At 34.5% G+C, this 27,907-nt stretch overlaps 1 protein-coding gene across 1 annotated transcript in view; it reads right to left on the minus strand.

The window, feature by feature from the left end:
- Nucleotides 1-7,855: 7,855 nt before the first annotated feature.
- The window catches only part of LOC106143111 (leucine-rich repeat and calponin homology domain-containing protein), a 54,164-nt gene continuing 34,112 nt past the window's right edge, over nucleotides 7,856-27,907 (minus strand). Inside the window, exons 3-11 of the mRNA XM_013345105.2 lie at nucleotides 22,948-23,180; nucleotides 20,766-20,902; nucleotides 18,787-19,036; nucleotides 17,697-17,835; nucleotides 16,864-16,938; nucleotides 14,949-15,606; nucleotides 14,300-14,437; nucleotides 13,734-13,811; nucleotides 7,856-12,790 (exon numbers count right to left, since the gene is read on the minus strand). Of these exons, the coding sequence (XP_013200559.1) occupies nucleotides 12,182-12,790; nucleotides 13,734-13,811; nucleotides 14,300-14,437; nucleotides 14,949-15,606; nucleotides 16,864-16,938; nucleotides 17,697-17,835; nucleotides 18,787-19,036; nucleotides 20,766-20,902; nucleotides 22,948-23,180 (2,317 nt within the window). The 3' untranslated portion in view covers nucleotides 7,856-12,181. The remainder of the gene's footprint in view (nucleotides 12,791-13,733; nucleotides 13,812-14,299; nucleotides 14,438-14,948; nucleotides 15,607-16,863; nucleotides 16,939-17,696; nucleotides 17,836-18,786; nucleotides 19,037-20,765; nucleotides 20,903-22,947; nucleotides 23,181-27,907) is intronic.

Consider the following 27,907-nt stretch of genomic DNA (forward strand, 5'->3'; position numbering starts at 1 on the left):
CTCTAAATCTGAATTTCACCATAAAGCCATACAGCAAATGAACCTATGTCGAGAACATTGTCTACTACAGCTGTTGCCCGCGATTTTAAACCTAAATGTGTAATCTGTATTGGTGTCTGGTTTTGAACTGCTATAACTACCTATTTAGATATAATGTACCTTTCTAAAAAATCCGAACAAATTGACACAAATCCCCTACAAATCGAGCAATGTAGCCAAGCGTCTCGTGCGGCCGTGTAACGCAGCTTGAATTCTCGCCCACTCCTGCGCAGCCCACGTGGTTTTCTCTAATGTGATTAAATAATTAACAAATATACGACTGGATTGAGACATTATGTAAATAAAAGGTTCAGTCAACATTTAACTCGCTGTTGCCCAGGTTAAATAGTTACTGATATCATATTTTCAGTAATTCCGGACATAACTATTTGAAACAGAATTTCTTATTTCAAATTTTTATCTTAGTACTGAGTTTTGTTAAATACCCCCAATTTTCTTATTGTTTTCAATACGTTCTCCGAGTTCCACCTCATGACAAGACTATCCAGTTACTCGTGGCTTTTTAGTGATCTTGTAACCACTCGTATTGACTCAGTCTATCTACAGGTCAAATACTCATCTAATAGAAATTAATAATTATCTTCTTCCTGGCGTTAGTCCCGGTAATTTGAGGATGTATCCTCAAATTACCTCTCTGAAGATGAGCCCGAGAGCTTTCTTTGGAAATGAATAGTGCCGCAGTTTGTTACCGCTTCTTCTGCATTGACGCCTTGGAAGCGGCAGTAAACTTAGTTTTAAGTAATTTATTTGACGTCAACCAATGTTATTAAATCATACGTTTTGACAATTATTAAGCGATATGAAGTATCCCATAATAATTAATAAAAATTTTGAATTTGAATTTTTTGCCATACACACCTAATGTATATTTACCGATCATTCACGAGTGAGTTTACCTGCGATAAAATACAATAACCTAGCTCAATGTTAAACTTCGCAACACAATTGCAATACAAGTCGTCTGGCAGCTAACACGGTGCGACGTGTGGGTTTGCGAGTAAACTTATAAATTTTATTAATTCAATTGTCACGACTGCCCACGCCGCTGCAACAACGGGAGCGTGGTCGCGGCCGACGCCCGCTGTGTGCTGCGCGCCTAACATCTTTACCATTGAGCACTTAGACTATTATGGGGTGACCAATTCTAAACTTGAATCTTTCACACACATTTAAATAACGAACAATTAAAGTTACTTTTTTATTTTTTTTTTTAAATTAAAAATTTATTACTGTGGTAAGTATTAACTATATACTATATACTCCTAAAAATATTGTAAAATTTTAACAAAAATGCTGGCTGCTGTGTCTGTTTCCAATTTTGAAGCAAAATTTATTACACTAACGTTAAAAGCAATTAATTTGCTTCAAAAGTGACAAATTCATTAAAACTAGAGCAATACCTCATGAGACACATGAATGAAGCAATACCGAATTTATTGCATGATCCATATTTCATTTCATATTTTATATCACCGACTGATATACCTACACTGGTTATAAGAATAGAATAAAAAATAAAAAATTAGAATAAAAAGATAGAAAAGTTGAGTGTAGGTATACGTACACTGGTTATTAGAATAGAATAAGAAATAAAAAAGTTGAAAAGTTGAGATTTAAAACAAAAATAATTAAAGCTACTTCGAGCTGGATTATAAAATATTTCTTCCATAATTGCTATTACTAGATTATTTCATTAAATTCCGCGCATAAATAATAAACCTATTGAAATATACTTCTTCAAATTTAGTCACCCTATTTTGATCCTGCCACGACCTGTATACATAATGTGACAACAAATGGGCTCCATGTCCTCTCATATCTTACGATTGCATCTATTGAATAAGTATTAGATATTTTACGATCCAATGCAATTTGCTTAACTTGGAAAAAAGAATATCGTATTAAATGAGTGATATTATTGAAGATCGTGATTTGAAAGGACAAAACAGTGAATAAAGTATTTTTCGCTCGAATAATGATATTACCTACCTCCACAGGCAGGCTACGAAACATTTACCTATTTAGTTGTTTGAAATGCGAACTACATATCTCGCAAATAAAACATATAGTATCGTCATATTAGGTATCTAGTACCTGTTTAAGATTAATTAAGCACAGAAAGATGTGTGGAACTAATATATAATTTACCTATGCCCTACGTCTAATCACATGATTATTAACATATTTATAGGGCGCTACTGGCACCCTCCGTATTCTATAACCCGGGGCGCTAAAGTTACAATTTTCTGCTCGATTTACCCCAAAACGTATATCCTTCGGCACAAAAGGCCAATGTTACGGCGACTCCACACAATTAAAAAGAAAGGCGATGCGTTGCCCAAACTCTTTGTGTGCATCTAATTAATTACTGTAAACAAGCTCGATGATTTTACGAAAAGTAAATAATACAACCAGTTGCCGTTAAATTAACAATGCCAGTTGGTTTTCTTTTTTTTTATTGTTAATGGTGAATGAATTCCGATCGTCGGCTCCGTAACAAAGGGCGGGTTTTCTTTTCTTTGTCCAACCAATGAAATTAGGCTGCGGCGGTGTTTAAGTGATTGTGTTATAGATTGTTTTTGAAGGAAATGATTTGACTATATCGGGTGGGACAAAAAAGATTGAATCTATGTTCGGGTCAATGGTCTTACAAACAAAATATTTGTTTTCAGAGAATACAAAGTTTCTTAAATTTAGCATTTCACTTTCATGTACTCTTAGCACAAAAATGTGATAGGTAACTTAACATTAGATGAGGGTTCACTCAACTCAAGAGCCTATGTTCCTGACTGCAGATGAACTCTGCATATGGTAATGAAAGAGAAATTTGAACTAGCGAAAACAATGATGTTACGGTAATAACAACATCGCAATGAAAAAAAAAAACGCATGCAATTTTAAATTCTCCATTCCCATCGGAAGCTTCGGCGCCAATATTATTTGAAGGCGTGACTTCCCTTATGGTGAAAAAATAAAACTGCAGTGTTCCTCTGGCACCAGAAGTTCAGTCCTGGCGCCACCATGCCACGTCCAAGGCGTGGCTCTAACTTGCTAGTCAGCATCTACCGATTACGCGACCACGCCCCACTTCAAACGCAATCGACAACCATATCCATTACAATGCAACTTTTTAATAAACAACCTTTTTACAGTAGGCCGTCGTGAAAGTTAGGAATTTGTATTAGTATGATATTGATACGGCATTGCTTATTATTGTTTAAGGTTCAACCACTTATGAGAAAAAAACTTAGTGACTCACCTGCCCTTGATATAAAAGATTGTAGATAGTTTGATTTATCTGAGGTACATACGTATGGAAGAAACTATAATAAGTTCTAGATAATCTTTTGCGCATCAGCAATTTTAACTTTGAATATCGTAACATCTTTACGTGCAATAAAGTTATTTCATCAGTTCATTTCTGTGCGCCAGTTTCTTTAAGAGTATTCCATGGGTTTAAGTATGTCGTTGCTTAACAGAGTTGTTAATTTAAGAAAGTTTCTCTGTGGAAATCAAAATGTTCGAAAATTTTACTAATTCAATAATTTTAATAATATACTAGCTACCGAGGAAATAAGACATTATTTCAATATTACGTACTTTTAATTTCAAATATTACCTACCACATATTTTTGAAATCATAGGGATTACAATTACTTTTTTCTAGAAGCTTTTTTAGTTTTACTTTGGGACTGTTCGAAATAACAAAATAAAAATCAACTTTACTTTAAAAATGTAGGTTTTATTTTATCTACATATAAACATGTGTGTATTATACGGTATTGCTACAACTTATACTAGGAGACCAGTGCATGACACAGACATTTAGTTACAAAACCTCCCTCAACCATAGTCTTTGGCACATTATCTTTGATAGGACAAAGACTCGATTTTTCAGTTCTTTAGACATCTTACGTTTTACTTTATACAATCCAATGACATACGGACAAAACATAGCGTTAATTCCAAATTCATCTATTTGTTTTGTTTTAAATAAGGGGTTATGTTATTTTAAAATGTATTGTAAGTTCAAGTAAATACAAATAAAACTTGCGTCTGAATCACACCGTTCCAATTTCTTAAATCGAAAATCTTAAAACAGAATAACAAATTACTATTTAAGATAAAATTCATTCATGATGTTTCTCACAAAATCATTCAGTCATGTATGTTTGCTTCATCGCAAATAAATATTCGTTTTATTTTGTTATTTATTCTAATTCTCATGATGATTCGATAACGCCTATGTTTATCCATAGTGTCTAATAGCCATTACATATAACATAATTTACGATATTGCCAATAAAACGCTTAAATTACTAATTATAATAATTGTCTATGTATCTCACAACTTGCGGTAACACAATCTAATAAATTATGAAAAAAATACAATACATCCATTTATTACGAAAAGAAATCACGAGAGCATAGATAAAACTACAACTAATAAATGAAATACAGGAAAAAAACAACCAAAAATAAAAGCAATTCCATTTGTGATTTAACAGTAACTAATTTTAATCTTTGAACTAAATAATGATTAAATCATAAATCTTAGATTACATTTTATTATATAACATACGATCTTACGTAATCAAATTGACTATGTTTAATATGTGACGAGAGAAAAAATCATCTTAAAGTATATCAATAACCTATAACTATGAGTATTAGATTCCAACGAGTAAGAGTTCGGTGGTAAGGACAGATATGTCGACAGATTATTTACATTTTCACGTTGGAGTTGCGGAACACCTTCGATGTGAAGTGAGGAGTCAGATTTATATATAAATTACATATTAAGTATCGTATGCCCTATTTTTGGATTTGTCCATAAAATAATTATGAATGTTTAGTCTAAGACATTAAAATTTTGTTTACATATAATTTAAATAGATGATCTTTTTTTCATTAGGAAGCATGTTGAACGGGAATTAACATTTTAATTTTATTTGCATTATAATGCAAACTTAATTTGATTTAATTAAAGCAAACGTCAATTTTACTGTGTTCTTAATTACTTTGTGTGTTTCACCAGTAGTTTAAATGGAGTAAGGCCCGTTCCTAAGGTAAATACAGAATTCGAACAAATCGATGCGGAATTTAGAATTAATATAGATAGAATTCTGTGTGTGTATTTTACAAAACGAAATTATGTATGCAGTGCGTGTGTACATTATGTCATAAGCTTATCTGATATATCTGAGGTACATAAAGTGATTAAGAACAAAATGCATTTTACTCTGCAAAGATTGTATTAAATAACAATTTTTATAACTTTGATTACAGTATTATATTATACAGACAAATCCAAATCTACACTACTGTTTCTATCATACTAATTTGAACAACCAGGACTTCCTAACGACACTCGCACAGCCGAAATTATGGTACAGTCATCACAATATGTGTCCGTAATTTTATAACTATTCTTACATAAAGATGTAAACATTATTGCTTCGAAATCTAAGGGATTTTTCTAGTGCACGCGACAAAATAAAAAAAAATCATTAATATTGAGCCTAATATTAAAGACTAGTGAGTTGCTAATCTGATGGTTTATTTATATATCTATTCCCAATTGATTTAAGTTCGGGCTAGCTCAATAAATTTGATTTTCTAAACTTATTTATTTTTAATTTTTTCTTTTTTACTGCGTTTGGACTGGTCCCTAGCTCCCTGAATACGTTATTTTTTAATTAAGTTAAATATTTGCTGTTTTTTTTATAGGATAGAAACAATTTTTCGAGATAGTTGGTCTAAAACTATACAGTATTACATGGTTCAAGAGATACCTGGGCGATCTCCCATACACTGATCAAGGCAAGGTGGCACAGCTATCTCCTGAGCCCACCGGGATATACGAGTATTGTTTCATCATCATATTTCAAGTGAAGTTCGCCTAGGACATAAATGATCGCACTGTAAGTTATTTTTTCAATGTTTCATTATTACACTCATATAATTAAAAAAACCACGCGAATTTTTTTTTATTAGTTTTTAATTAAATTTTGTCGTGCGCACTAAATACAACATTTATTTTGTCAAACATCCAAGTACAAACAGCATTAATCTTAGAATATTACACAAACATCTATAAGGCTAAATTGCTCCGAAATTCAACCTTTTGTTAAATGCCCTAGAGTATTCATCGCCAACAAAGTATATTATGTGTAATCCTAATGTTTGTGCATCTTAGAACGAAACCACAAATTTAATATAATTTAAGCTAAAGCGTGAATTATATGAAATGTAAATATATGACTCAATAATCTAATAAAAATGCATATATAAGAAAAAATTTTTTGCTCTTCGTCCATGGGGGGAAAATACTAATTTACCCTTTAGATGTCGATGGATTTAGCTAATGAATTGTGACCATTGAAGGATTAATCAGGATAAGAGGCACTTATAAACAACAATTCCACTACGGTGCCTATAACGTGTGTAAATGGCGTTTCGAAAATTCTAGTAAATTCGTGATATTTTGCAATAAGTTAAGCACCTTATTGTGACTTTACTAATTATTCAAGTACCTATCGACTTATTCATTCAAACTTATTTAAACTGATTGAAGACATGTCTTCATTTCATGTAAGGTCAAGTACAAAAAACCTATTTTTATAGGTACATTCCTCAAATTCAGCCGTCAACAACAGCCGTTTATTCTACAAAGATTATGTACAAACCATCAAGAAAATCTACCAATCATGTTTCGTTTAAAAATAATGGAGTCCGATGATTGGTTGCTGTGAGACAGATTTTTTTTTTCTGTTTGAAGACTTCATATAACTGTTCTTGTTAGCACAGAGTTCAAGAAATTTATCGCACACGTTATTAAACATGCTCTGCAAAATAAACGGCTTCTGTAAATTTTACATGCCATTTAAAACTATCCTCAATAAATGAGGTAATATTTGCCTACATTTCGTAACAATATTGTTCTATAATAGTCAAAGCCTGTTGGCAACTCAAGTTTTTGGTCGTAGGTCCTATAATTCTACGAGTAGGTATATCTACCTATACTGCATTATCAACTTGTATTCTCCATTCTTAGCATGATGTGAAACAATCTTTATGCATTGCCACAATGATTGTCCCATAATATTGAAACATCATTCGCTAGAAGTAAAGCATCGTAAAATATCATCTACAAAATATGTTTCAACGATAAAGTATCGAAGATCGTGATTTTTATCATTCGTAAAGGTTTCCATTCTTCATCGAAGGCATCAACTTATCTCGTTTATCATAAAATACAACTTGTGTAAAACTTTAATTGTGTTACTCCACAATACTATGTTAAAATTTTTGGTACAAAATCGTTCCACTTCACCTCGCATGGTCCTTCGAGCCGGATAGTTAGAGCGAGAGCGCCGACTGTGGCGCTAGTGCGAGTTTTGGGCGCTAGGTGGCGCTAGCGGGCACGTCTAGAGGGACTTGGTGGGGCGACACCCGTGCGGCGTTGTGTCTTCGCAGTAATTCTGTCACGGTGATAGCAACTTGCACAGTTCCTTTGCCTTCGAGGACGTCTGCGGCACAGCACATGAGTTTCTGAGGAAGAAAAGTATCTCAAATTTATTTTTGAAGACTATTAGGTCCACGACGTAAAGGCAATTGTTGTGATGTGAATAGTTAATGTACAGTATATAATTCACTCAGCACTTGAACAAACTCTTTTCCGTCAAACAACAATTACTGCTGTTGTGAAAAGAATGGATGGGACAACTTCAACATGACATTACTGAATTATGAAAACAAACAGACCTTCCTAAAATTTTGTTTTTATGATATCATATCACAGATAAAACAGGCACGGCGTTTATGTCGCTGCAATATTTAATGATGTTTCTAATAAATATTATTTGAAAATAAAAATTAGTTACCTTATTCCAAAAATATCATATATGGCATTATCTACGAATTTCATTCTATTCCATAGGGTTCAAAGTCAAACGACCAATAATATATCGATAAGAAATTTATTTCAAGAAGACAAAACATTGTAAGTACATACAAAAAAATTACACCTGTTAAATAGTTACAAAAAATTGCAATTCCTAATCAAATTATTCTTAGAGAATAAATCAGTTGTTACTTGTTTTGAGATACAAATGAAAATTATTTTTAAGAAATACAAGTAGCTAAAAGAAAAAAGAAACATTTTTAAAGAAATAAATCAATTTTTTGTAAATTTTGATCTTATATTAACTGGAATATTTGTAAGACTGATTTTAACGTGTCCGTTTAATGGCAAGGTGGGGGAAGCAGGAAAAAAATTAAGTACTTATAATAAGGTGCTATGTAGAACAGTGTTAGTATGAGAATACAAAAAATTATCAAAAGTAGACTAGAAGATAAAGTATGGCAAATTATTCGACTTTCATCTTTTTAGATATTTATTTTTTAACAAAAATTTTTAATTATCAAGAAATCATAGAAATCGTAAAAATGACAGTTAGCATAAAAAATATAGGAAGGTTAGGTTTTGTTCAATGCCTGAAATTAATAAGCTTTTAGTTTTATGCAAATCGATAGTTTTATTCAATTTAATATAAAAGTAATAATCAAGATGAAACATTAAGAATAAGCTAAATAGAAAATCTGACAAACCTATTTATTAATAAAATAAAGAATGAAAATAATGAGAATTAGAGATCAATAGACTTAGCTTCAGATACATTAAAACCAGCCTATAATAATATAAACTACACAAATAAGTACCCAAGCACCTCAAGCCAATAAATATAAGCTTTAGCTTTAAATTATATATTAGTTATAATCTATCTTATTTCACTTATATTAGAATTGTACTCGCAATTTTAAAGCTCAAAATAATGAGATAACAATAAGAAGCGTAGAATATTAACGTATAGAAAATGACCAGAATTGGTACGATCACGTTGCAATGATAATTGTGTTGTTCACTTCACAATATTTCAAAATAATTACTCTTAATAATTAAATGATCAATAATGCACATTAAATAAAACATCAGTTGCACATTGCGCGGTCTTGGGGTATATTCACAACAAGGCATTTATGTTTCTTCTATCTCTTTGATGAACCTCAGAATTGGAATAAATACACGCTATATTAATATTCGTGAAAAATCCCGCTTATTGTAAAATAAACACAGCGTAAATAATAACCTAAGATTATTCTCTGTCATATCTCTGACTGCATTTTAAAATTAACAGGTGTGATTTCTGTACTGGACATAATTTCAATGGGAAAAGAAGCCACTTTCTTGAAATCTCACAACCGCTGCAAAAATTATGTTGATTTCTTTATAATGTGTCATTGATAAGGAGAAAGTTAATTGTTTTTAATTTACATTTACGCCTAAGGTAAATATTTTATTTAGCAAACAATTCAATATCACATGCAACGTGTCTCGCAACAGGCATTACTAGACAGACAGGCGTACACACAAAGCAGAAAATAACATACAAATAAACTCTTAAAAAAATACTAAAATATAAGATAGCTGCCTTACTTTAACGCCGTGTATAAATGTTAGTACAATTGATAAATGCAGTAATAGCTTATAGAAGAGTTAGTAAACAAATAATATTAAAAGGAAACGGCAGTCTTTTCAAATCGTTTCACATCTTTGGAATGATAAAATCGTGTGTGCATATAAATTCGGATGGCGGACCAACTTAATTAAAAAACCTTACATAATTTAAAATATGTAAAGGATCCAAACAAATTAAGTACAAATAGTTTAATCGTATGATTTATAAAATTCCTGTAGAAGTGAAGCCCTGGGAAAAACACTGGTAAAGACGACTAAAGGGAAGATATATAGTGAAAAATGAAAATACTGGCTCGATACAAATCAACGAGCTGATTTTTTGAATAAGTCGTTGTCATTTGGAAATAACTTTTTTTTAAATAACTCACTATCTTTGCACAATTCAATTACTATATTTGTACTTAATTGTGGTGACCGCATATATTAATTCTTAGGACTATATTTTCATTCCCAGACAGGTAAACTTCTGAACAATAACTTCTTTTTTTTTCATATAATGCCTATCAAAAAACAGAATTGATTTGGCGTTTATAACTATCAAGCCTCTTGAAGTATTGGCATTCGTTTCCAGTTGGCAAATAATACTTTTATATCTTCCTCAAAAATTAAATCAAAAAATGTCTTTTATAATATCCAATAACGCGAAAAAGCCTCAAAATACATTCTAAAAAAATACTACAACTCTATAAGGGATCGTTCTTCTCTCTAATTTATATATAAGTTAGATCAGTTACAAGGTTTCTTTGCCAAATTTTTCGTGGTTAGTCTTTTCGTAATATTACATGTAATATTTACATGGAGATAGAGCAACATTTTGATGTTGTCTTGTTAAAATATCATCGTCTACTTTTATTCTTGAAAGAATCTGGTCAAGCGTTCTCCATTCATTTATATATATTATTATTTATATAAAAATAAAAAGATCATTTATCAGATCATAAGTTATTAATAGTACTAAGGTAACTGTACCTTAGTACTATTAATAACTTATGATGAGCCACATAGAAAATGACACCAATAAGATGGTTTACTTTTCGACATGACCCACTGTACAAATCGTTACACACCTGCCCTTGAACGAGATAATTTTAAAATCGATTATATTTTCAAACGGCTGATGCGTCATTTAGTATGTACGGAATACAAAGTTTGGCAAAGCTAAAGCTACCGTCAATTTTCACATTGTTCATTCGGAACGATCCCTCAATAAATTTACAATTAAACGTTTGCATTGTTAATACAATAACGATATGAAGTTTCGATTAAGGCATACGATTCTTATTTGATAAGAAATATTAAATTAACGCTAAACAGCTAAGCCTACCATTTTATTATATTCGCCTTTCATCCTCTCAATATAAATTACGCACCAATGTTATCATAATTATATTGTACTATGGAATTTTTATTCAAACTACACCTCGTAAAATTTCCTATATTTTATCAAAAGGTGCAAAAATACTACTGGGTGATAAAAGTTTCTTAACAGTTAGTTAAGTATATCAATATAGCGCAAACATATAAATCTTTGAAACTCATCACATAGCAAAACCACTCGAATACATACTGAGATCCGTATAATAACGCAAAATCGAATAAAGAAATACATCATTATTTATAAAAAAAAAAAAAAAAAATAACGTTTACATGAAAATAACATAACTTTAACAAAACACTTCCAGTTGTTGTCGCGTATTGAAAAAAGAAATATTTTAAAGCCAGTGGTAGGCAAATTATTAAATTTTGAACATACAAATCGCTTCTGGTCATGTGAACGTACTTCATATGTCTTACTTAAAATTTCCTGAAATAATTTACATTTCACATACGTAAATTAAAATAAATTTATTCTCTAATTTAAATGCCTCTTATGGGAATGAACTAATTGTAATTAAGTTACACCAATCATCACTAATCGACTTAAAAAAACAAAACAAAACAGCGCCAACGAAACTGCCTAAAGTTACACAGAATACATAATATTACAGAAAAGGTATAGTCTTAGAAGGTCCCATAATCTTTGGTAATACGTACCTTCGAATACATAATTCAAAATCTGTCTAGTCTTTATATACCTACATACCGTCAAATCCTTGCATCAGACTATTTCATACAAAAACGACAGGAAGCCTCAAAAATTTTAAGTCGCTACAGTTTCACTGTAATTTAAGGCATTTGTGGTAAGTAATGAAGTTCAAATTGAAATTAAAAAAAATTCTCAATATTTTAATAGTTTTGGAACGGAAAATTAATTCAATTTCAAATATGTTTTGCGGAATTACATATTAGTAAACATAAAAATATGAAGTGAAACCAAACAAAGTCTTTATTGGTTTGCCTTGAAAAAAGACTATAGAAAAGTACAAATTAGTCAAATTTTTGTCTTTTCCCCTTTTATATAACATATTTCTTGAACACAGTCAAACCGTGTTTTATTAAAATTTTATAGAAAAAAGAAATGATCGCGGCCGAACATTATAAAAATGTATAAATACAATCACACCTCATAGCCTCAAATGTATACCTTCATTTAAATCACATGCAATGCAATATTAGTAAGCGAAAAATACGCATTACAATTTACAAAGGATATAGTATTAACAAAATGGTAGACACGAAAAAAGTGCCCAAGCATAGGCAAGTATAAAATACTGTATTATCATTTCCCTTCGCGATTTCAGTCTCAATATTCAAATCCCTGTTATGATTATTAGGTATATCAAGATTCATTCTCCCCCTATCGTATCTTTCCACCTCGACTTGGCTCTGCAATAACGGCGCGTCCACTTCGTCAGTATCGTATATTTCTAAACTATCACTCTTCAGCACATTGTAATAAGGCGTGACGAATTGTACTCTATCCATTTGGTAGCCTCTATTTCTAATTCCTTCATATACCGGCGAGTATTGCGTATCTGTATTGTTATTTTCGTAATTCATATACTCTTCTGCTTCATCTATAGTACTCTCTGGGTAATTGAAGTTGCTGACGTATCTTTCCTCGGAGTATCTCCTGATTGGTTGTTTGTATTGGTCGACTTGTATGTCGGTGGCGTCGCCGCCTGTGATTGGTGGATCGGATCGGATAGGGTAAGGCTCGAGTGCGAGCAGTCGGCGGAGCGTGTGTAGCAGCGGAGCCGCCGCGGACGGCCGCAGCCCGAGGATGTCCTCGGGCGAGCAGATGACTTCCTGCAACACACGCCACCCGACTTAGTCTTATTATTTGAAGATAACGCAGGATAAGAGATAGTTGCCCTTTTGATAACCCATCGCTAGGAGGCTAATTGTGGGCGACAAGTTTCGTAAAAAATTTACTACCACGATTATTATTCGCCGCGGCAATATTCGACGGCGCCGAATAACCTACTTACTAACTTCCGGAATAAAATGACTGACAGTCTCCTGCAATTCGCTCATAAAGCAGACATATCAGTTGGCGGGTTCAAATGACGCGCTCTGATAGGCTAATTCCCGCGCCATACAAAAATATAACTTCTACGAAGATAACTTTTAAAAATGGCAATTTTGATTTATTTATTTTAAGTGGTATAATTTATGGACATTGAAAAGTCTATACCTAATGCCAAATGCTATAACGTATGATACCGCATAGACACTATATTGGTACATTTATTTTTACGGACTGGACTTGAAGCGCGTGTCGGCTAAACATTCACACCGCTACGGGACTCCAACCAAACCCACTCTTTACGGAATCAACCTCCTAGCAATTGTAATCGAAATTGCAACTTTCTATTATTTCTTCATTATTATTATATTACTCGCGAAATAATATCGGATCGGATCCACTGACGCACATAATGCTTGTGCTACCATATTTTCTAATCTTAATCTTGCTTGCCTTCATCTTCATCATTTATTCCGTCCAATAGTTCAACACTTAATATTGGTCGGTGAAAAAAACGCTTGTTAACATTTATACTAACGAATAAATGAATTTTAGTCACAAAGACAACAAACATGCAAGGAATAAAAAAATATCAACTGATAGCAAGCATTATACACACAAAATATTTCTGGCGTACAAAACCACGGCAATAAGTATGTCTGTGGTGTATAATTTGTATGTGAAATACTTTCCATTAAAAAAAATTTAACATTCAAAACTCACCTCTTCGACGCCTATTCTCCGGCACGCCTCTAAAAAGTTGTCTACGTTTCGTCTGCACCTCGCCATTGTCAGTTTTGGCTGTAACGAACAATATTTCTATTAATCCATAAAATATTGTTTTTAATACATAATGAGGTAAAGTTAGTTAAAAGTTAAGGTAAAGTTAAGTTTGGTTTATCTCATTACATACATACATTAAATCACGCCTCTTTCCCGGAGGGGTAGACAGAGACTACCTCTTTCCACTTGCCACAATCTCATTATTACTATTAGTTTATCTCATTCATACCTAATATCTAGTTTTGAATTCAAAAGAATTAGGAAGACAATTGTCTTCCTAATTCTTTTAAATTTAAAATTTAAATGTCCTATTTCAGTTAATTAACTGAAATAGGACATTTAAATTTTAACGTGTCGAACAACCAGGTCATAGACTTGGTCCATGGTCAAAAGGCGCACCCCGGGCTCCTCTCGGGAGGTGAGGATGTAACCACGATTAACACACATTAACGCCAGAAGGAAGAAGACTGAGGATATAAGCGGTAGTGAGTTCAAATATGAACTACCTGAGCAGCTGAAGGCACGTGTACTGAAGCTACCGAGCGGGGCCTCACGTGGTTCGCCAGGTGGCACAGCACCACGCCGTCTGCGAGCACCGGAGCCAATTGTGTGGGTAATGATAGTTTTAACCGGCTCTCGATTATCTGGAAATTGTTAAACACTTTTTAGAACTTGTAGGTGTATTTATCTAACCTCTCTTCTATTTGAGGTCAATTAGTAGTAGAAAGAGGAAGAAAATGTCTTCTTTCTTGTCAACATTCGTGAATAGAGGGATAGTCTGCTTTTAGTCTTTCATTTTAAGCATTTCGTCCTGCGTTTCGTTAGCTGAGATATGTTTTGCGTAAAAAAGTGATTAACCCTCTAGCAGTGTAATTTTTAGACGACTTTGATAGTTCGAGAAGTGGATTACAGAATTAACCGGTTACCGAAAAATTACTTAGCTAGTAACAATAATAATAATTAATTGATTTTTTTGCAGTATGCATGTGCACTTTATCGCACCACCAACTTAAAGTTTATCTATTTGATCAGCTGGTAGCCTGGTAGAGAATCTTTTGTACAATTTTTTTGTGGAATAAAGTTTTAAATAAGTAAATAAATAACATAGCTTAAAGCTACCCTATTTAACCAATCAAACATTAAAAATAGACTCACCGTCCTCAACTGAAGCAGCAAATCCTCTTCCTCCTTCTGCTTATCGAACTCTCTCTTCATAGTGAAGCTCAATTTATCCGGCGCCGCGTCCTTATTCCACGGCATCTTTCCCGGCTTGGGCGCTGCACCTTTCAAATACGAAGTAGTCGTCACCAACTTTGTACCGTCTCCATTAACCCTCGGTATACTCGACCTCCCCATACTGTTGTAACCCAGTGTATTCGTTGGAGATTTGGTAGGCGACGTCGGTTTTATATACATATCGCCGTTAACTCGATTGTAATCACAATTGCCGTTGATAGAATAGTTCTTGTTCACGTTCCTAGATGGCACCACTTTCTGTACTGGCCTTTTGTTCTCTTCTTTATCAGCGTTTCCGTTCTGTTGGAATCTTCTAGGGGTCGAGTGTAGGAGGGGGGAGTTTGGCACTTGAGATGAGTTGGGGGATGAGGTAGACATAGTGGAATTGGAAGATAGGGATCTATTATAAGGGGATACGTTACTGTAGCCGTTGACCGGCGAGTGCGGCGAGGAGTGGGGATGGACCGGGCTTTGGTTTTGCGATTGCGGTGAGCTGTCTAGTTCTGGTGATGATTGGTCGGCGCGGGGGCGGTATATGTCTTGTTGTCGCTGTTGTTTTAAGGCTTCTTTGTATTGTCTGGAAAATTTAATGAGTTATTTAATAAGATGAATTTATATGTTTGGACGCTTTAATATCGCTTTGATTTTATCTCAATCTTGGTAATAAGTAAACACTCTACTGAGTGTTTCAAACAAAGCATACTTGCTTTGTTTGAAACACGTTAATGATAGTAAAATTTTATGAAAAACAATGAAGTCAAAGTTTAAAAGGTGAACTCATGTACTAATGCGATTCTTCTTATAAATTACCCAAAAATAAGAGGGGTTAATACACGAACGAATTATTTACCTAGTTACAATAATATAATCATTATGATACAATGTTAAATGTTACACGAATACGAGTATAAAAACAACACAATTCTAATCAGGTTAATCAAGATGGATTATCTTGGAACCTAATGCATGAACCAATTGACATGTGCCATTTAATATAATCACATACATGTTATAATCTATGAACACGCGATCTATGGATTAATGGCAACAGACAAGAAGTTACTGAATGTTGGTGAAAGATTTTCTCACGTGCTTAAAAAAAATATAACTAATGAAGGATGAATACGTTTTTGAGACAATCGTGTATCGCTAATTGCTTGTAAAAAATTGAAAGTAATTCATAATCACTTTCTCTCACTCAACAATATAAAGCTTTATACACATTTTCATAGAAAAGTTTTACACCTACTTTTAGTTGGGTACACATGATATGCGGTAACATTGTTAGTTTTCTATCTTTGGCTTATTCATTTACTAAGGTGTTATTAGGGTTAATAAATATATTGTAATCTCCCTTACAAAATACCCTTTGTTATAATTTTGTGATATAATAAAAGCGTTATTAAAGCGTTAAAATTAAAACCAGTGCGTTCGATGAATGTAGTGCAGACGAATTAAAGCCTGAACGCACTTGCGACACGACAAGACGCGATGTGACCAAAAACGTTACATTTTAAATAAAAAAATTTTTTAAACAACATACTAATTATCCTTTTTTTTTCGAAAGGGTCAACCAATTTACAAATTGAATACTGTACATCATGTGCAAATTAAAACGAAACTATGCTGTACGTAAATTAGCCAACTAATACGATATTTTTAACAGGCAACACTAAATTTTTATTGTTGTATCGTAATGTATATGTCTAATTTTTGATAATGAAATTGAATATAGTAATCACACTAAGTCGCGTAGTGTGCATTGCTGCATACACTTCCATACAACGCAACTCGGTCGCATCGCGTCGCAAGCGCGATCAGATCTTTAATGTACCTGTAGGTTTGTTGATGGGCTAGTTTACTCTTATCATCGCCATTCGAAAGGTTCCCTTCGGGTGATATACGGTGGCTGAAAGGGACAACACCGGGGTTAATTATAAACAGGAGAAAAAAAAAATATGAGGGGGGCGATGAAGACGATATAGGGGGTCCCAATTTTACCTCTGTAGCGGCCATTGCAAAAGAAAATTGAAATAAATATTAAGCACTAGAATACACTACAATAAAACTGCTATAGGGAAAAATCACTAAAAGGTAAATATTAAGAATTATGTACTACAATTCTAATAATAAACATGTTATCTTATTTGTACCGTTATGTGCAAGAGAAATAATGAAATTATTCAAATTACAAAAAGTTGGTACATTTGAATTAGATTTTTAGTGTGCAATTTAAACTGAATAAAAATCAACCCATCCGCTGAATAGATGTGCAATTTGTAATAAAAATAGTAAGGAGAAGATTTTTGAAGCAAATTTCATCTTCTTTGTATATTTTACATAAGGAAATCATAATACAATTATAAAATTGGGTTAGTAGTTTTTAAGTTCAACCCGAATAGATAAGGCATGTTAACTTAAATTTATTATAACGACCTCTATTGTGATGTTGTCATAATACAAAGATATCAAAGGTCAGGAGTTCCGATTCCCGGTCAGATCAAGATTTAAATCTTTTTCGGATTATTTCCGAAACGATACAAGCTAAAAACAGTAAATTCATAAGTATTTCATAAAGTTTAAGGCTAGCTCATCTCTTACTGGTTGTAAAACACTTTATTAGGTATTTTATTAGTGCAGTGTTTAAATATAGTATTCGGTACATACCCAGTGAGTACCGGCGTGAGTGGCGCCAGGGGAGTGTCACTTGAGAGCGACTGCGCTCTCGATAAAGCCGCGCCCGGGGAAAGAGTTGACGGAGTGGAAGGCGTGGAGCGACCGGACCCACCACCTGCTTCGCCACCTGCTAAACGATAATCAAACACATGCCGTTAGTGGTAGACAGAGCCAATGGTCACAAGAATCGAAGGTTACATTTAGCCGTAAAAGAGTTTCAAGACTTCTAAAAATGAATTGACTTTTACAATCTGCGCGGTAAGAGATGCAGCTGGCACAAGCTATTTTTTCCATTGCATGGAAACAAGTAAACGAATTTGTTGCCAAAGAAATGCAGGGCCACTGGGGGAATGAGACCGTTCTAGAAAACGTCGCGCCTGGGGAAAACGTTGACGGAGTAGAATGTGTAGAGCGAGCAGTGTGACCAAACCCATCTCCGGCCTCGTCACCTGCTTAAACATATGTATATAAGCAACAATATACATAAATTATATCATTAGGTATATATATAGGTAATTTCGAAAATTATTCCTCCCCTCTGTAGACAGAGCCAAGTCTAGGAAAGACCGAAAGGCCATCTTTAAGAATATTAAGCCATACAGTTCAGCTCTATACACAGAAGCTTCGTTTGGCCTTCCTACAAGGTCTAGGTACTATCTACTAGGCTATTGAAAATGTAAACTTCTCACCATCATTAGACCACCTCTTGTCAACACCATCAGTGCTGTACCCGCTATCGACGACATGTCTAGGCTTGTGTCTCAGGCAGTCTATGGTGGCGATTCCAACATAATCTGGTGGGTCGGCGTATTCCCTACACAGAAGCTATGTTGGGCCTTCCTACAAGGTCTACTATCTAGGCTTTTTAAAATGTAAACTTCTCACCATCATTAGACCACCTCTTGTCAACACCATCAGTGCTGTACCCGCTATCGACGACATGTCTAGGCTTGTGTCTCAGGCAGTCTATGGTGGCGATTCCAACATAATCTGGTGGGTCGGCGTATTCCCTACACAGAAGCTATGTTGGGCCTTCCTACAAGGTCTACTATCTAGGCTTTTTAAAATGTAAACTTCTCACCATCATTAGACCACCTCTTGTCAACACCATCAGTGCTGTACCCGCTATCGACGACATGTCTAGGCTTGTGTCTCAGGCAGTCTATGGTGGCGTTTCCCGACGTGATCTGGTGGGTTGGAGGACTCCCTATATACGAGCTGTGTTTGGCTGTCCGTCTGGTTTCCTCAACTCGTCTGTGAGCCGGCACGGAGTCCTTGTTAGCCATGTTCTCGAGGTATTTGAATATGTGAACGCGCCCGCGCATGCATACCTGTGAAAGTTAAAGTTGTTTTTCATAATTTGTTTTGTTCAGTGCATGCGTAAAACGAATAATACCGTTAATTTCCGTTCCAAAACCGTTCCGTTGGACAAATCCTATCTTAATGGATCCCACGATGAATATCATAGTTGATATCTCTATTGCCAGCAGCAATTTGGCTTAATAAATCAATTAATTACCACTGAATTCAAAAACAGGACAGGCTATGCAGCTTAATCATACAAAAAGTCCCAAGTATACCTATGTAGGAAAACTATACAAATGGCGTAGGTGACGCACAGTCCTTATAACATTGAAGATAACGTAATGCATTATACATAGAACAAGGCCCTCGTACTGTGAGTGATATGATCAACACATCCTGCCGTTTATAACATCGGGACCACGGTAAAGAAGGTGAAGGTTATAGTCGAGTGATGATAACCTTATAATAATAATGATATACATACATATAATCACGTCTTTATCCCTTATGGGGTGGACAACAGGCCAACAGTCTCGCAAAGACTGTAAGGCCACATTCAGCTGTATGGCTTAAAAATGGAATTGAGATTCAAATAGTATAGGTAGGTATATAGTAATAACTATAGGTTGCTAGCACATCGCCCAAAAGAATCTCGAGTTTATTAGCCTTTCCATTAGCCGCCTTTGACGACATCCAGGGAAAAGAGACGCGAGTGGTCCTATTCTAAAGCGCTTTATTTGAAATACAGATAAGCAAAAAGAAAACTTGATTGACATTATATATCTTGCCATCATGTCTTCTATCTCGAGTCTGCTGGAAGAGATTTATTTTCAAGTTGTATTTTGTTTCTCTTTTTTATCATTTTCGATGTTTTCTGGGTACATAAATAAATAAATAAATCTTTGAAAACACAGTTTTCATTGGAGGAAAAATTGAATCGCTTTCAGAGCTGCATCGTAGTAAAATAATATCATACGTAACGCACATATTTCATCTAATAATTTTAACAAATCGTAAACTTAATGAGGGAATCAAGATTCACATACAGTGACAGGTTGCAAACCCATCGGCAACAAAATTCTCTCATCTTTCCATGTTCCATGTTGCGCACGCGCAATATTTCTTCAAGATCAAAAGTTTTGGATTTCCCTGCTGTTAGGAACTGACACTGCAATACGTTAGCAAACTAACATTGGCACAGTGCCAAGGTAGCAGCGAGTAAGTTAAGTTGGAGTTACCAAAATTAGTTTAGTAGTTAAATATATTCAAAATTCTTGATTAATTTTGCTTGGAACTGAGGAAGTCTAGGAAGGACGTAGATGTCACTAGTTCAGTCAGTTGACAATAATTGTTCTATTGTTTTAGAAATTTCAGTGGAAATGGGAAAACGAAGGAATAATTTCCGAAATTAGGAGGAAGAGTAAGAGCGACTTGTATTTTACGTCACTTACTTTTCCTTGTACTCTTTTTATCTCTGACATTATATCAAAACTTAAAAGTGCCGTGGTTCCCGACACCAATGTAAAAAAGAATAGGACCACTCCATCTCGTTTGGGTGCCGCAAAAGGCGACTAAGGGATAGGCTTATAGACTTGGAATTCTTCTTTTAGGCGATAGGCTAGCATGCTGTCACTATTTGAATCTAAATTCTATCATTAAGCCAAACAGCTGAACATGGCCTATCAAACTTTTCAAGACTGTTGGCTCTGTCTAATTCTCAAGCGATATGTTAGCATTTAAGAATCAGATTCTTACGGTAGTTGGTGGGGAGACGAGGGGGTTGTTGTCCAAATTGAGAGTGATCAGAGTCGTCATGTTGCGTAACTCCAGAGGCAGCGAGGATATACAGTTGCAGCTCACGTCCAAATGCTCCAACCGAAGGTACGTTATCTCTGCAAGTGGGAAAGAGAATACTTTAATCACAAATTTTATGTAAGTTGTGTTCTGTTAAAAGATAACATTCATTAAAGTATTATAACAGAATGACTAAACACAGAAGTTGTTGTCGGTATGTCATTTTTGAGTGAATACTTAGATCGTGTGGCGGATCATGTAACTTAATAAGATTAGCATAGCATGCATAATACGATGATACATAAAACGGCACGTATCTGATTTGCAATTTTGAAAAAAAAAAATGAAAACTGAGAAATATATTTTTATCGTGTTCAGTTTAAAGAAAATTTGCAATCATTTTGAACGGAACACACCTCATTTATCCCTTTCGGCCGTCATGGCAACCAAACTTCGCAACCGGTTGAGAAAAAGACATTTCAATTCCTTATCGGCAACTAGTTACGAATAAGGATTTTTTTTTCTTTGTAAGCAACTAGTTGCCAACCAAGAAAATTTTTATCGACCATGGCAACTGAGTTTCTCAACCAGTTGTGAAAAATGATTTAAAATTCTTTCTTGACAACAAGTTGCGTCAAAAATAATGGGAAGTAACGTTTTAATAATTGTCATGATTTTATTGTACCCACTAAATATAAAAATTTTTGTGTTGCTGACTACGTGGATGACGATAAACGAATCATCGTGTTCTGTTCTAATGAAAACAGAAAGGAGATGAATAAGTATCATCATTTTTACGCTGACGGCACTTTTAAGTGTTGTCCGAAAGGATTTTATCAACTATATTCAATACATGGATACAATAAGAATAACAATTCAGTAGCTCCTTTAATTTTTGCTCTGCTGCCGGATAAAAAAACAGAAACATACAAAGTTTTGTTCAGCCTAATCAAGACAAGCATCGGTTGGAACCCCCAAAAAATAACCCTTGATTTCGAAGTGGCAGCAATAAATGCAATTAAAAAAGTATTTCCAAAAATTATATTCAAAGGCTGCTACTTTCATTTTAATCGTTGCTTATGGAAAAAAGCAAAAGCTTTAAATGTCAAATTAAGAACCGAAAAGAGGCATGTTGCACGGTGCGTTGGTTTAGCTCGTCTTCCTGTTCAATACATAGAAAAAGGATATGAATATGTTATGAGCAAAAACCCTAGAAATCCATCTGACGGGTTGCAAAAATTTAATAAATACTTTAATAAACAATGGATAAAGAAAAATGAAATGATGATGTCTTGCTCTTGTGGTAACGAAAATATAAGAACTAATAATAGCCTTGAAGGATGGCATGCGAAAATTAATAGATATATTGGAAGAAAATATCCAACGTTGCCACAATTATTGGATATTCTGTCAACAGAATATAAATCTTATGATTTAAATATTAAAAGTAAAAAGAATAAAGAGTATAAGGCAATTGACGAGGAGATTGACCAGGCGTTGAGTGAATTAGTAGAAAAAAAGATATCTGTTGGTCACTGTTTGGAGATTATTAGCCCTTTTGCAATTTCGTTTTAGCGGTTTAAGTCACTCAGTTAATATAAATAAATGAACACTATTAAAATATATTTGTTTTAATATAACAGGGACAATAACCGCCTCCGTGGTGTAGGTAGTGGTTTGAGCGTTCACGAAGTCACGGGCTACAGCTAGTACGAAATCTATGTACTTATTGATCAGTGTTTGTATTCGATGAGGACATTACTACATTGTTGCGTAAGAAGAAATTAAATTCTTATACTGCAACTAGTGTTTTTGAGAAATTCCTTGTTGGCAACTAGTTGCTTATAAAGAAAAAAAAATCTTTATTCATAACTGGTTGCCGACAAAGAATGAAAATGTCTTTTTCTCAACTGGTTGCGAAGTTTAGTTGCCATGGCGGCCGAAAGGCATTTATCAGAGACTTTAAAATGATGACCAAAATAAATAAGTAATTTCCAGATCGTGCGGCGGATCATGTAGTTTACCTTATAAGATATTTGTGAAGTTGTTACTATGCATTCAGATTGCACCAATCAATTCTTGCTCAAATAGCACCCATAACAAAAAATTACAAGTAAGTAACGAATTAAAACGCAATACTCACGCAGCGGTAAAAGTCCCAGTTGGTTATTACTCAAATCCAGCGACCTGAGACCAGCGCAGTCGCCCAATGTCATGGGCACTTGCGTCAGCCTGTTATTCGAGGCGTCCAGTTCTGCCAGCGTCGACATCTTGCCGATCTCTTTGGGTAACGTCGACAGCATGTTGTCTTGTAGCAATAGAACTTGCAAAGGCATTTGGCATACTTCTCGAGGTAACTCCGTCAGTTGATTTGAACTGTGAACAAGGAAATTCAAAAGTTAAGCTTTGACTAGCGATGGGCTAGCAACATGTCACCACCATTTCTATCATTAAGCTAAACAGCTGAACGTGGCCTTTCAGTATTTTCAAGACGCTGGCTCTGTCTGCCCCACAACGGATATAGACGTGATGTTATGTATGTACCTATGTATGTAGATTTTATCACTGTTTAACCCTCCGGGAAAGAGGCATGATTGATGCATGTAAAGTTTGTTTTTGTTAAGATTTCTATTTCCTAAGAATAACGTGTTACATTCACAGCGTATCCAATGTTTTGTAACATAACAGTTTTAACAGACGCATACCCAAACCCAACCCATGTATGATCGTATTTCAACTCTGGGTCAATAAACTCTGAGCCGTGCTTCAATTTTGAAGTGTTACACTAATTATTTGTATTTTAAGAGTCAACGCACGTAATTGTAAACAAATGCACCCAATCAGTAGGACTATTTCTGATGTGTACTGGACCTACTTTCGCGTAAGATCGTAATAAGATCGGGCGAAACATAAATCGCTCACCGCTTAACCTAATAGTACGTGAGTCGGTGCCAAGAAAACTTGTAAACATTAGTGTTAATTCGTTCGGCACACACAACTTCCTGCTTTTTATGCACTGGAACGACATAAAGAGGCTTTCACATTGACGTATGGGCATGGTACCGGGAACTAGAGCAGTGATAAATGGAAATTATACATTTAACAACTTCTGTATTCATAAATGTAATGCAGCCGCCCGCCACCCGTGCTGATATGATGAATAAATTATTGGATTTACGAGGTTTGACGAAAGTGCAGTTAAATTATTTGCTGCATAATTCACGTACAATCGAGGCTAATGGGACCCAGGAGGTTACAATGGCTGAATTCGCAAGTACACCATCCGGTGCGCTCAGGGAACACAATACGGGGGCCTACCCTATTTGGAAGGTTATTACTTTCGCTAGCCATTTGGGATCAGTCGGCAAAAACTTATCCTCATAAGGTTCGTCGTAGCGCAACTTGATTGTGTCAGTATTGTTTGCGAAAGACACTACGTCAAATAAAATTAGTTAAACATTTTCATTACAAAAGCTATCTTTAATCTAAAGACGCAGTGGAGAACCTCTTACAATTTCCTAGACTGAACTAGGTGTTTTTTTGCGAACCAGTACTGTCTAGACTGTAGACGCTTCGAAACTGGATGCATGTCTACCAAGAATCAATAAATAGACCCGAGGTGAACGCACGCCGTACACCTAAATACGATAAGAATATATTTATGATACACTGTAATTTAACATCCACCATCTAACTAGTAAGAAATACCTATTTTGATAACTCCAGACTACGGAAATTTTAATTTAAATAAACAGTTGTTTTAGGATATTATAAAAAATATGCAGCTTTAGTTTTCATTAAAAAAAATATGGATAGCACACCAGTTTAATACAGAGATCGCGAGATATTTCTCAATAGAATCGTCGTCAGCATAATTTGATAATACCGTTATAATATAGCTGTACATATCATGTCTCATAATATCAGGTTCGTTCAAAGTTTAAGAGTAGATTCTAGTAGACTAGTCAAGAAGGCTTCTAGTAAAACTCATATCACAAATTAAACTTTCTGAAATATGAAAATAATATTAAGATCGGAATAAAAAAATGGGTAGGTACTAGTGTCCGACCGAAGCTTCGGCTTCGGCTTCGGCCACCTTCGGCCAAAAAATCCACCTTCGGCGAAACATTCGGCTTCGGCCCAAAATCCAGCTGAAGCCGAAGGTTTCGCCGAAGGTCCGAGCGACCGTCGAGATTGAACGAACTGTTACGAAAGTCATGAGGCGGCGGGGAGTCACTGTCAAAATATCACATTGCTGATTGCATGCATCAAAACAAGTCCGTACGTGTATTTAAACGAGTGTTTTTGTAAGAAATCAAATCATTATTTTTTACCAGTAGGTAAATCACAAACTTTTATCTATACATATAATAAAACAGTAAAAATATTTTGTCTGTACATTTAGTATTTTCGACTGAAATGGATAGAGGGACACTTAGAATGAATAAAAGAAAGCAAAAATATTTTTTTTTTTATTTCTTGTCTGTCTGTCTGTATGTATGATCACGATTATCTCCGAAAGTACTAAACCGATTTACTTCAAACTTTCACCAATTGCTTTGTTTTAACTCAGAATAACATTTAAATTTTCATCAAAATCGGTTCACAAGAAAAAAAAGTTATCGACATTTGAATGAACTCAAGGCATCAGTATGCCTGCAAAAAAGTTACGAAATTAAAAATTCAAAGTCATTTATCATTATACGACGGCATTATACCTATAACATATAAATATAAGTGAAAGGCGACTAAGGGATGGGCTTACAAACTTGGGATTCTTTTTTAGGCGATGGGCGAGCAACCTATCACTTTTTGAATCTCAATTCTATCATTAAGTCAAATAGCTGAACGTGGCCATTCAGTCTTTTCAAGTCTGTTGGCTCTGTCTACCCCGCAAGGGATAAAGACGTGACCATATGTATGTAGTCTACTTTAATTTCGACACCAACGCAACGGCTTCGATGGTCCAGTGGTTAGCCCGTAGATATTTTTTATTATTAAAAATATATTTTTTTTGTATTGTTTGAGTATTTTATGTAAAAAAACTGAAAATCAAAATACTACATATAATAAAACGGTAAAAATATTTTTTCTGTACATATTTTGCTGAAACGGATAGAGATTTTTTTTTTACATTTTTTGTCTGTCTGTATCTGACTGTATGATTAAAATTCAACTCGAAATTTACGCGGACGAAGTCGCGGGCAACAGCTAGTTTATCTCTAAACCAACCACCTCTATGATATATCATCAACTTCTATATGAGACAGTCAATATATAAACATTCAATATTGAGGTTTTGAAATGATTTTAATATTAATTGTAGCTTGTAGACAATATTGAACAAAATTAATTACTGAGTGCTGAGAGAATATAAACCTTCGGCTTCGGCTTCGGCCGAAGGTTGTGGCGATAGCCGATTAATCGGCTTCGGCTTCGGCCAAAAATAGACCTTCGGTCGGACACTAGTAGGTACTCTATACAAAGGAAATTTCCGACGAGATCGGATATGACAATCTAGTTCTTTGGTTAGTCGGTAATCAAGATGATTTACTAAAGAACTTAGACACGATTTTTCAATTACAAACAAAAATAGTGACGTCAACATAACATTGCAGCTTTGTGATAATGTGCGACTCCTAAGATTCATACAAAGCCTTTTAAGAACACTAGCAATCCTTGTGTTTCTCTCCATTTGAGTTAAAGCCGCAATGCTGCAAGTGCAATTATGTTGACTATAGGAAATCGTCTTTTTTTAAATACTTAGTTTGTTGTAATTTATTGAATAAGATACAACAAATACAGAACAGGCCATTAAATCTTGTTTTTATATCTAAGAACTAATTGTGAATTTCGGCAAATTTAAAAGCAAAAAGTACACGACGAAGCATAACAAAAGTATTCTTCAAAAATGCGTAACGATTCACTACAACCTTATTCTTACAATCAAAACACGCCAGTTGTATTGTTTAAATTGATCTATCTCCACTGCCAATTTAGTAAATGGTCACACGACCTTGCCCCTCCTCTCTCAAATTAGGAGCCTCTACGATATCGTCCGAGACATTTTGCTGAGAAACCGTGTGTTTACTGAGGGTCGAACTCGCACCCCTAGATTAGGGTAGATCGTCATTAAGGGATCTTGTGTGTACAGCTAAATAATTTAGAGGAGAGAAAACGATGTTAGCACTCATAACTTTATAAAGACGTAGTACAAGATTAATATTACCTAATCAGCTTTTGAGATGAATGAACCAGCTAATATACGAATAAATTTGCATCAAAAAGTTGTTAATTTCAATACTACAGGAAACTATGAATTAGATTTATGCAAAATTACTCTCAATCAACTAAGCAATTTTACGCAAAGAAATAGGTACTGCATGGAAATGACTACGTGCCCAGTCATTTCCGATGCTGGTGGACTAGTCAATGAATTCTTGAAGAACGATGTTGATCACGAGCTTGCTGCTTATGTTTTAACTGTACCGAGGATTTTTAATAACACAAATGGGAATCGTATAGAAAATTAATGTTTGGCTAGTCAAAGTATTTTTGAACTTAAAACACCTTCCTGATAATGTGTTAACTCTACGGGGCATAAAATACCGATAGAATTTGTATTCCTTTCATTTAAAGTAATAAAAAGAGAAAGGGTTAAAATTAATCTAAATAAGTAATGAGTATGTACCGAAGTAATACAGATGAAAGTTAATAAAGAAATTTAAAGATATAAGAGATGTTATAAATTCGATGACTGAAGATGAAAATGTGTATAATGATGTGAAACGATGTCAGTCACACTCTTAACAATAACTTTTGATAAATTCCTAAAGATAAATACCTGTGGTTTGACGAGAACTAGACATCAAACAGAATTTCATGTGACATACAAATATTATTATGTAGCCCACATAATCTATCTGTACACTCCGAGACTCCCAAGTCCCTACCTTGCCAGCTCCCCTCACAGAAGGTTAGTGCAAAGTATTCGCACGTTCCGCTCCGACGGTTCAAGGTCGACGTCATATCGATTCATTTCCTACCCGAGGGTCGAAAGAGGGCCACGTAGATGACAAAACAATTTCATTAGTGAACCCTAG

The sequence above is a fragment of the Amyelois transitella genome, chromosome 2 (genome assembly GCF_032362555.1).
Source record: "Amyelois transitella isolate CPQ chromosome 2, ilAmyTran1.1, whole genome shotgun sequence".
Classification (NCBI taxonomy): Eukaryota; Metazoa; Arthropoda; class Insecta; order Lepidoptera; family Pyralidae; genus Amyelois; species Amyelois transitella.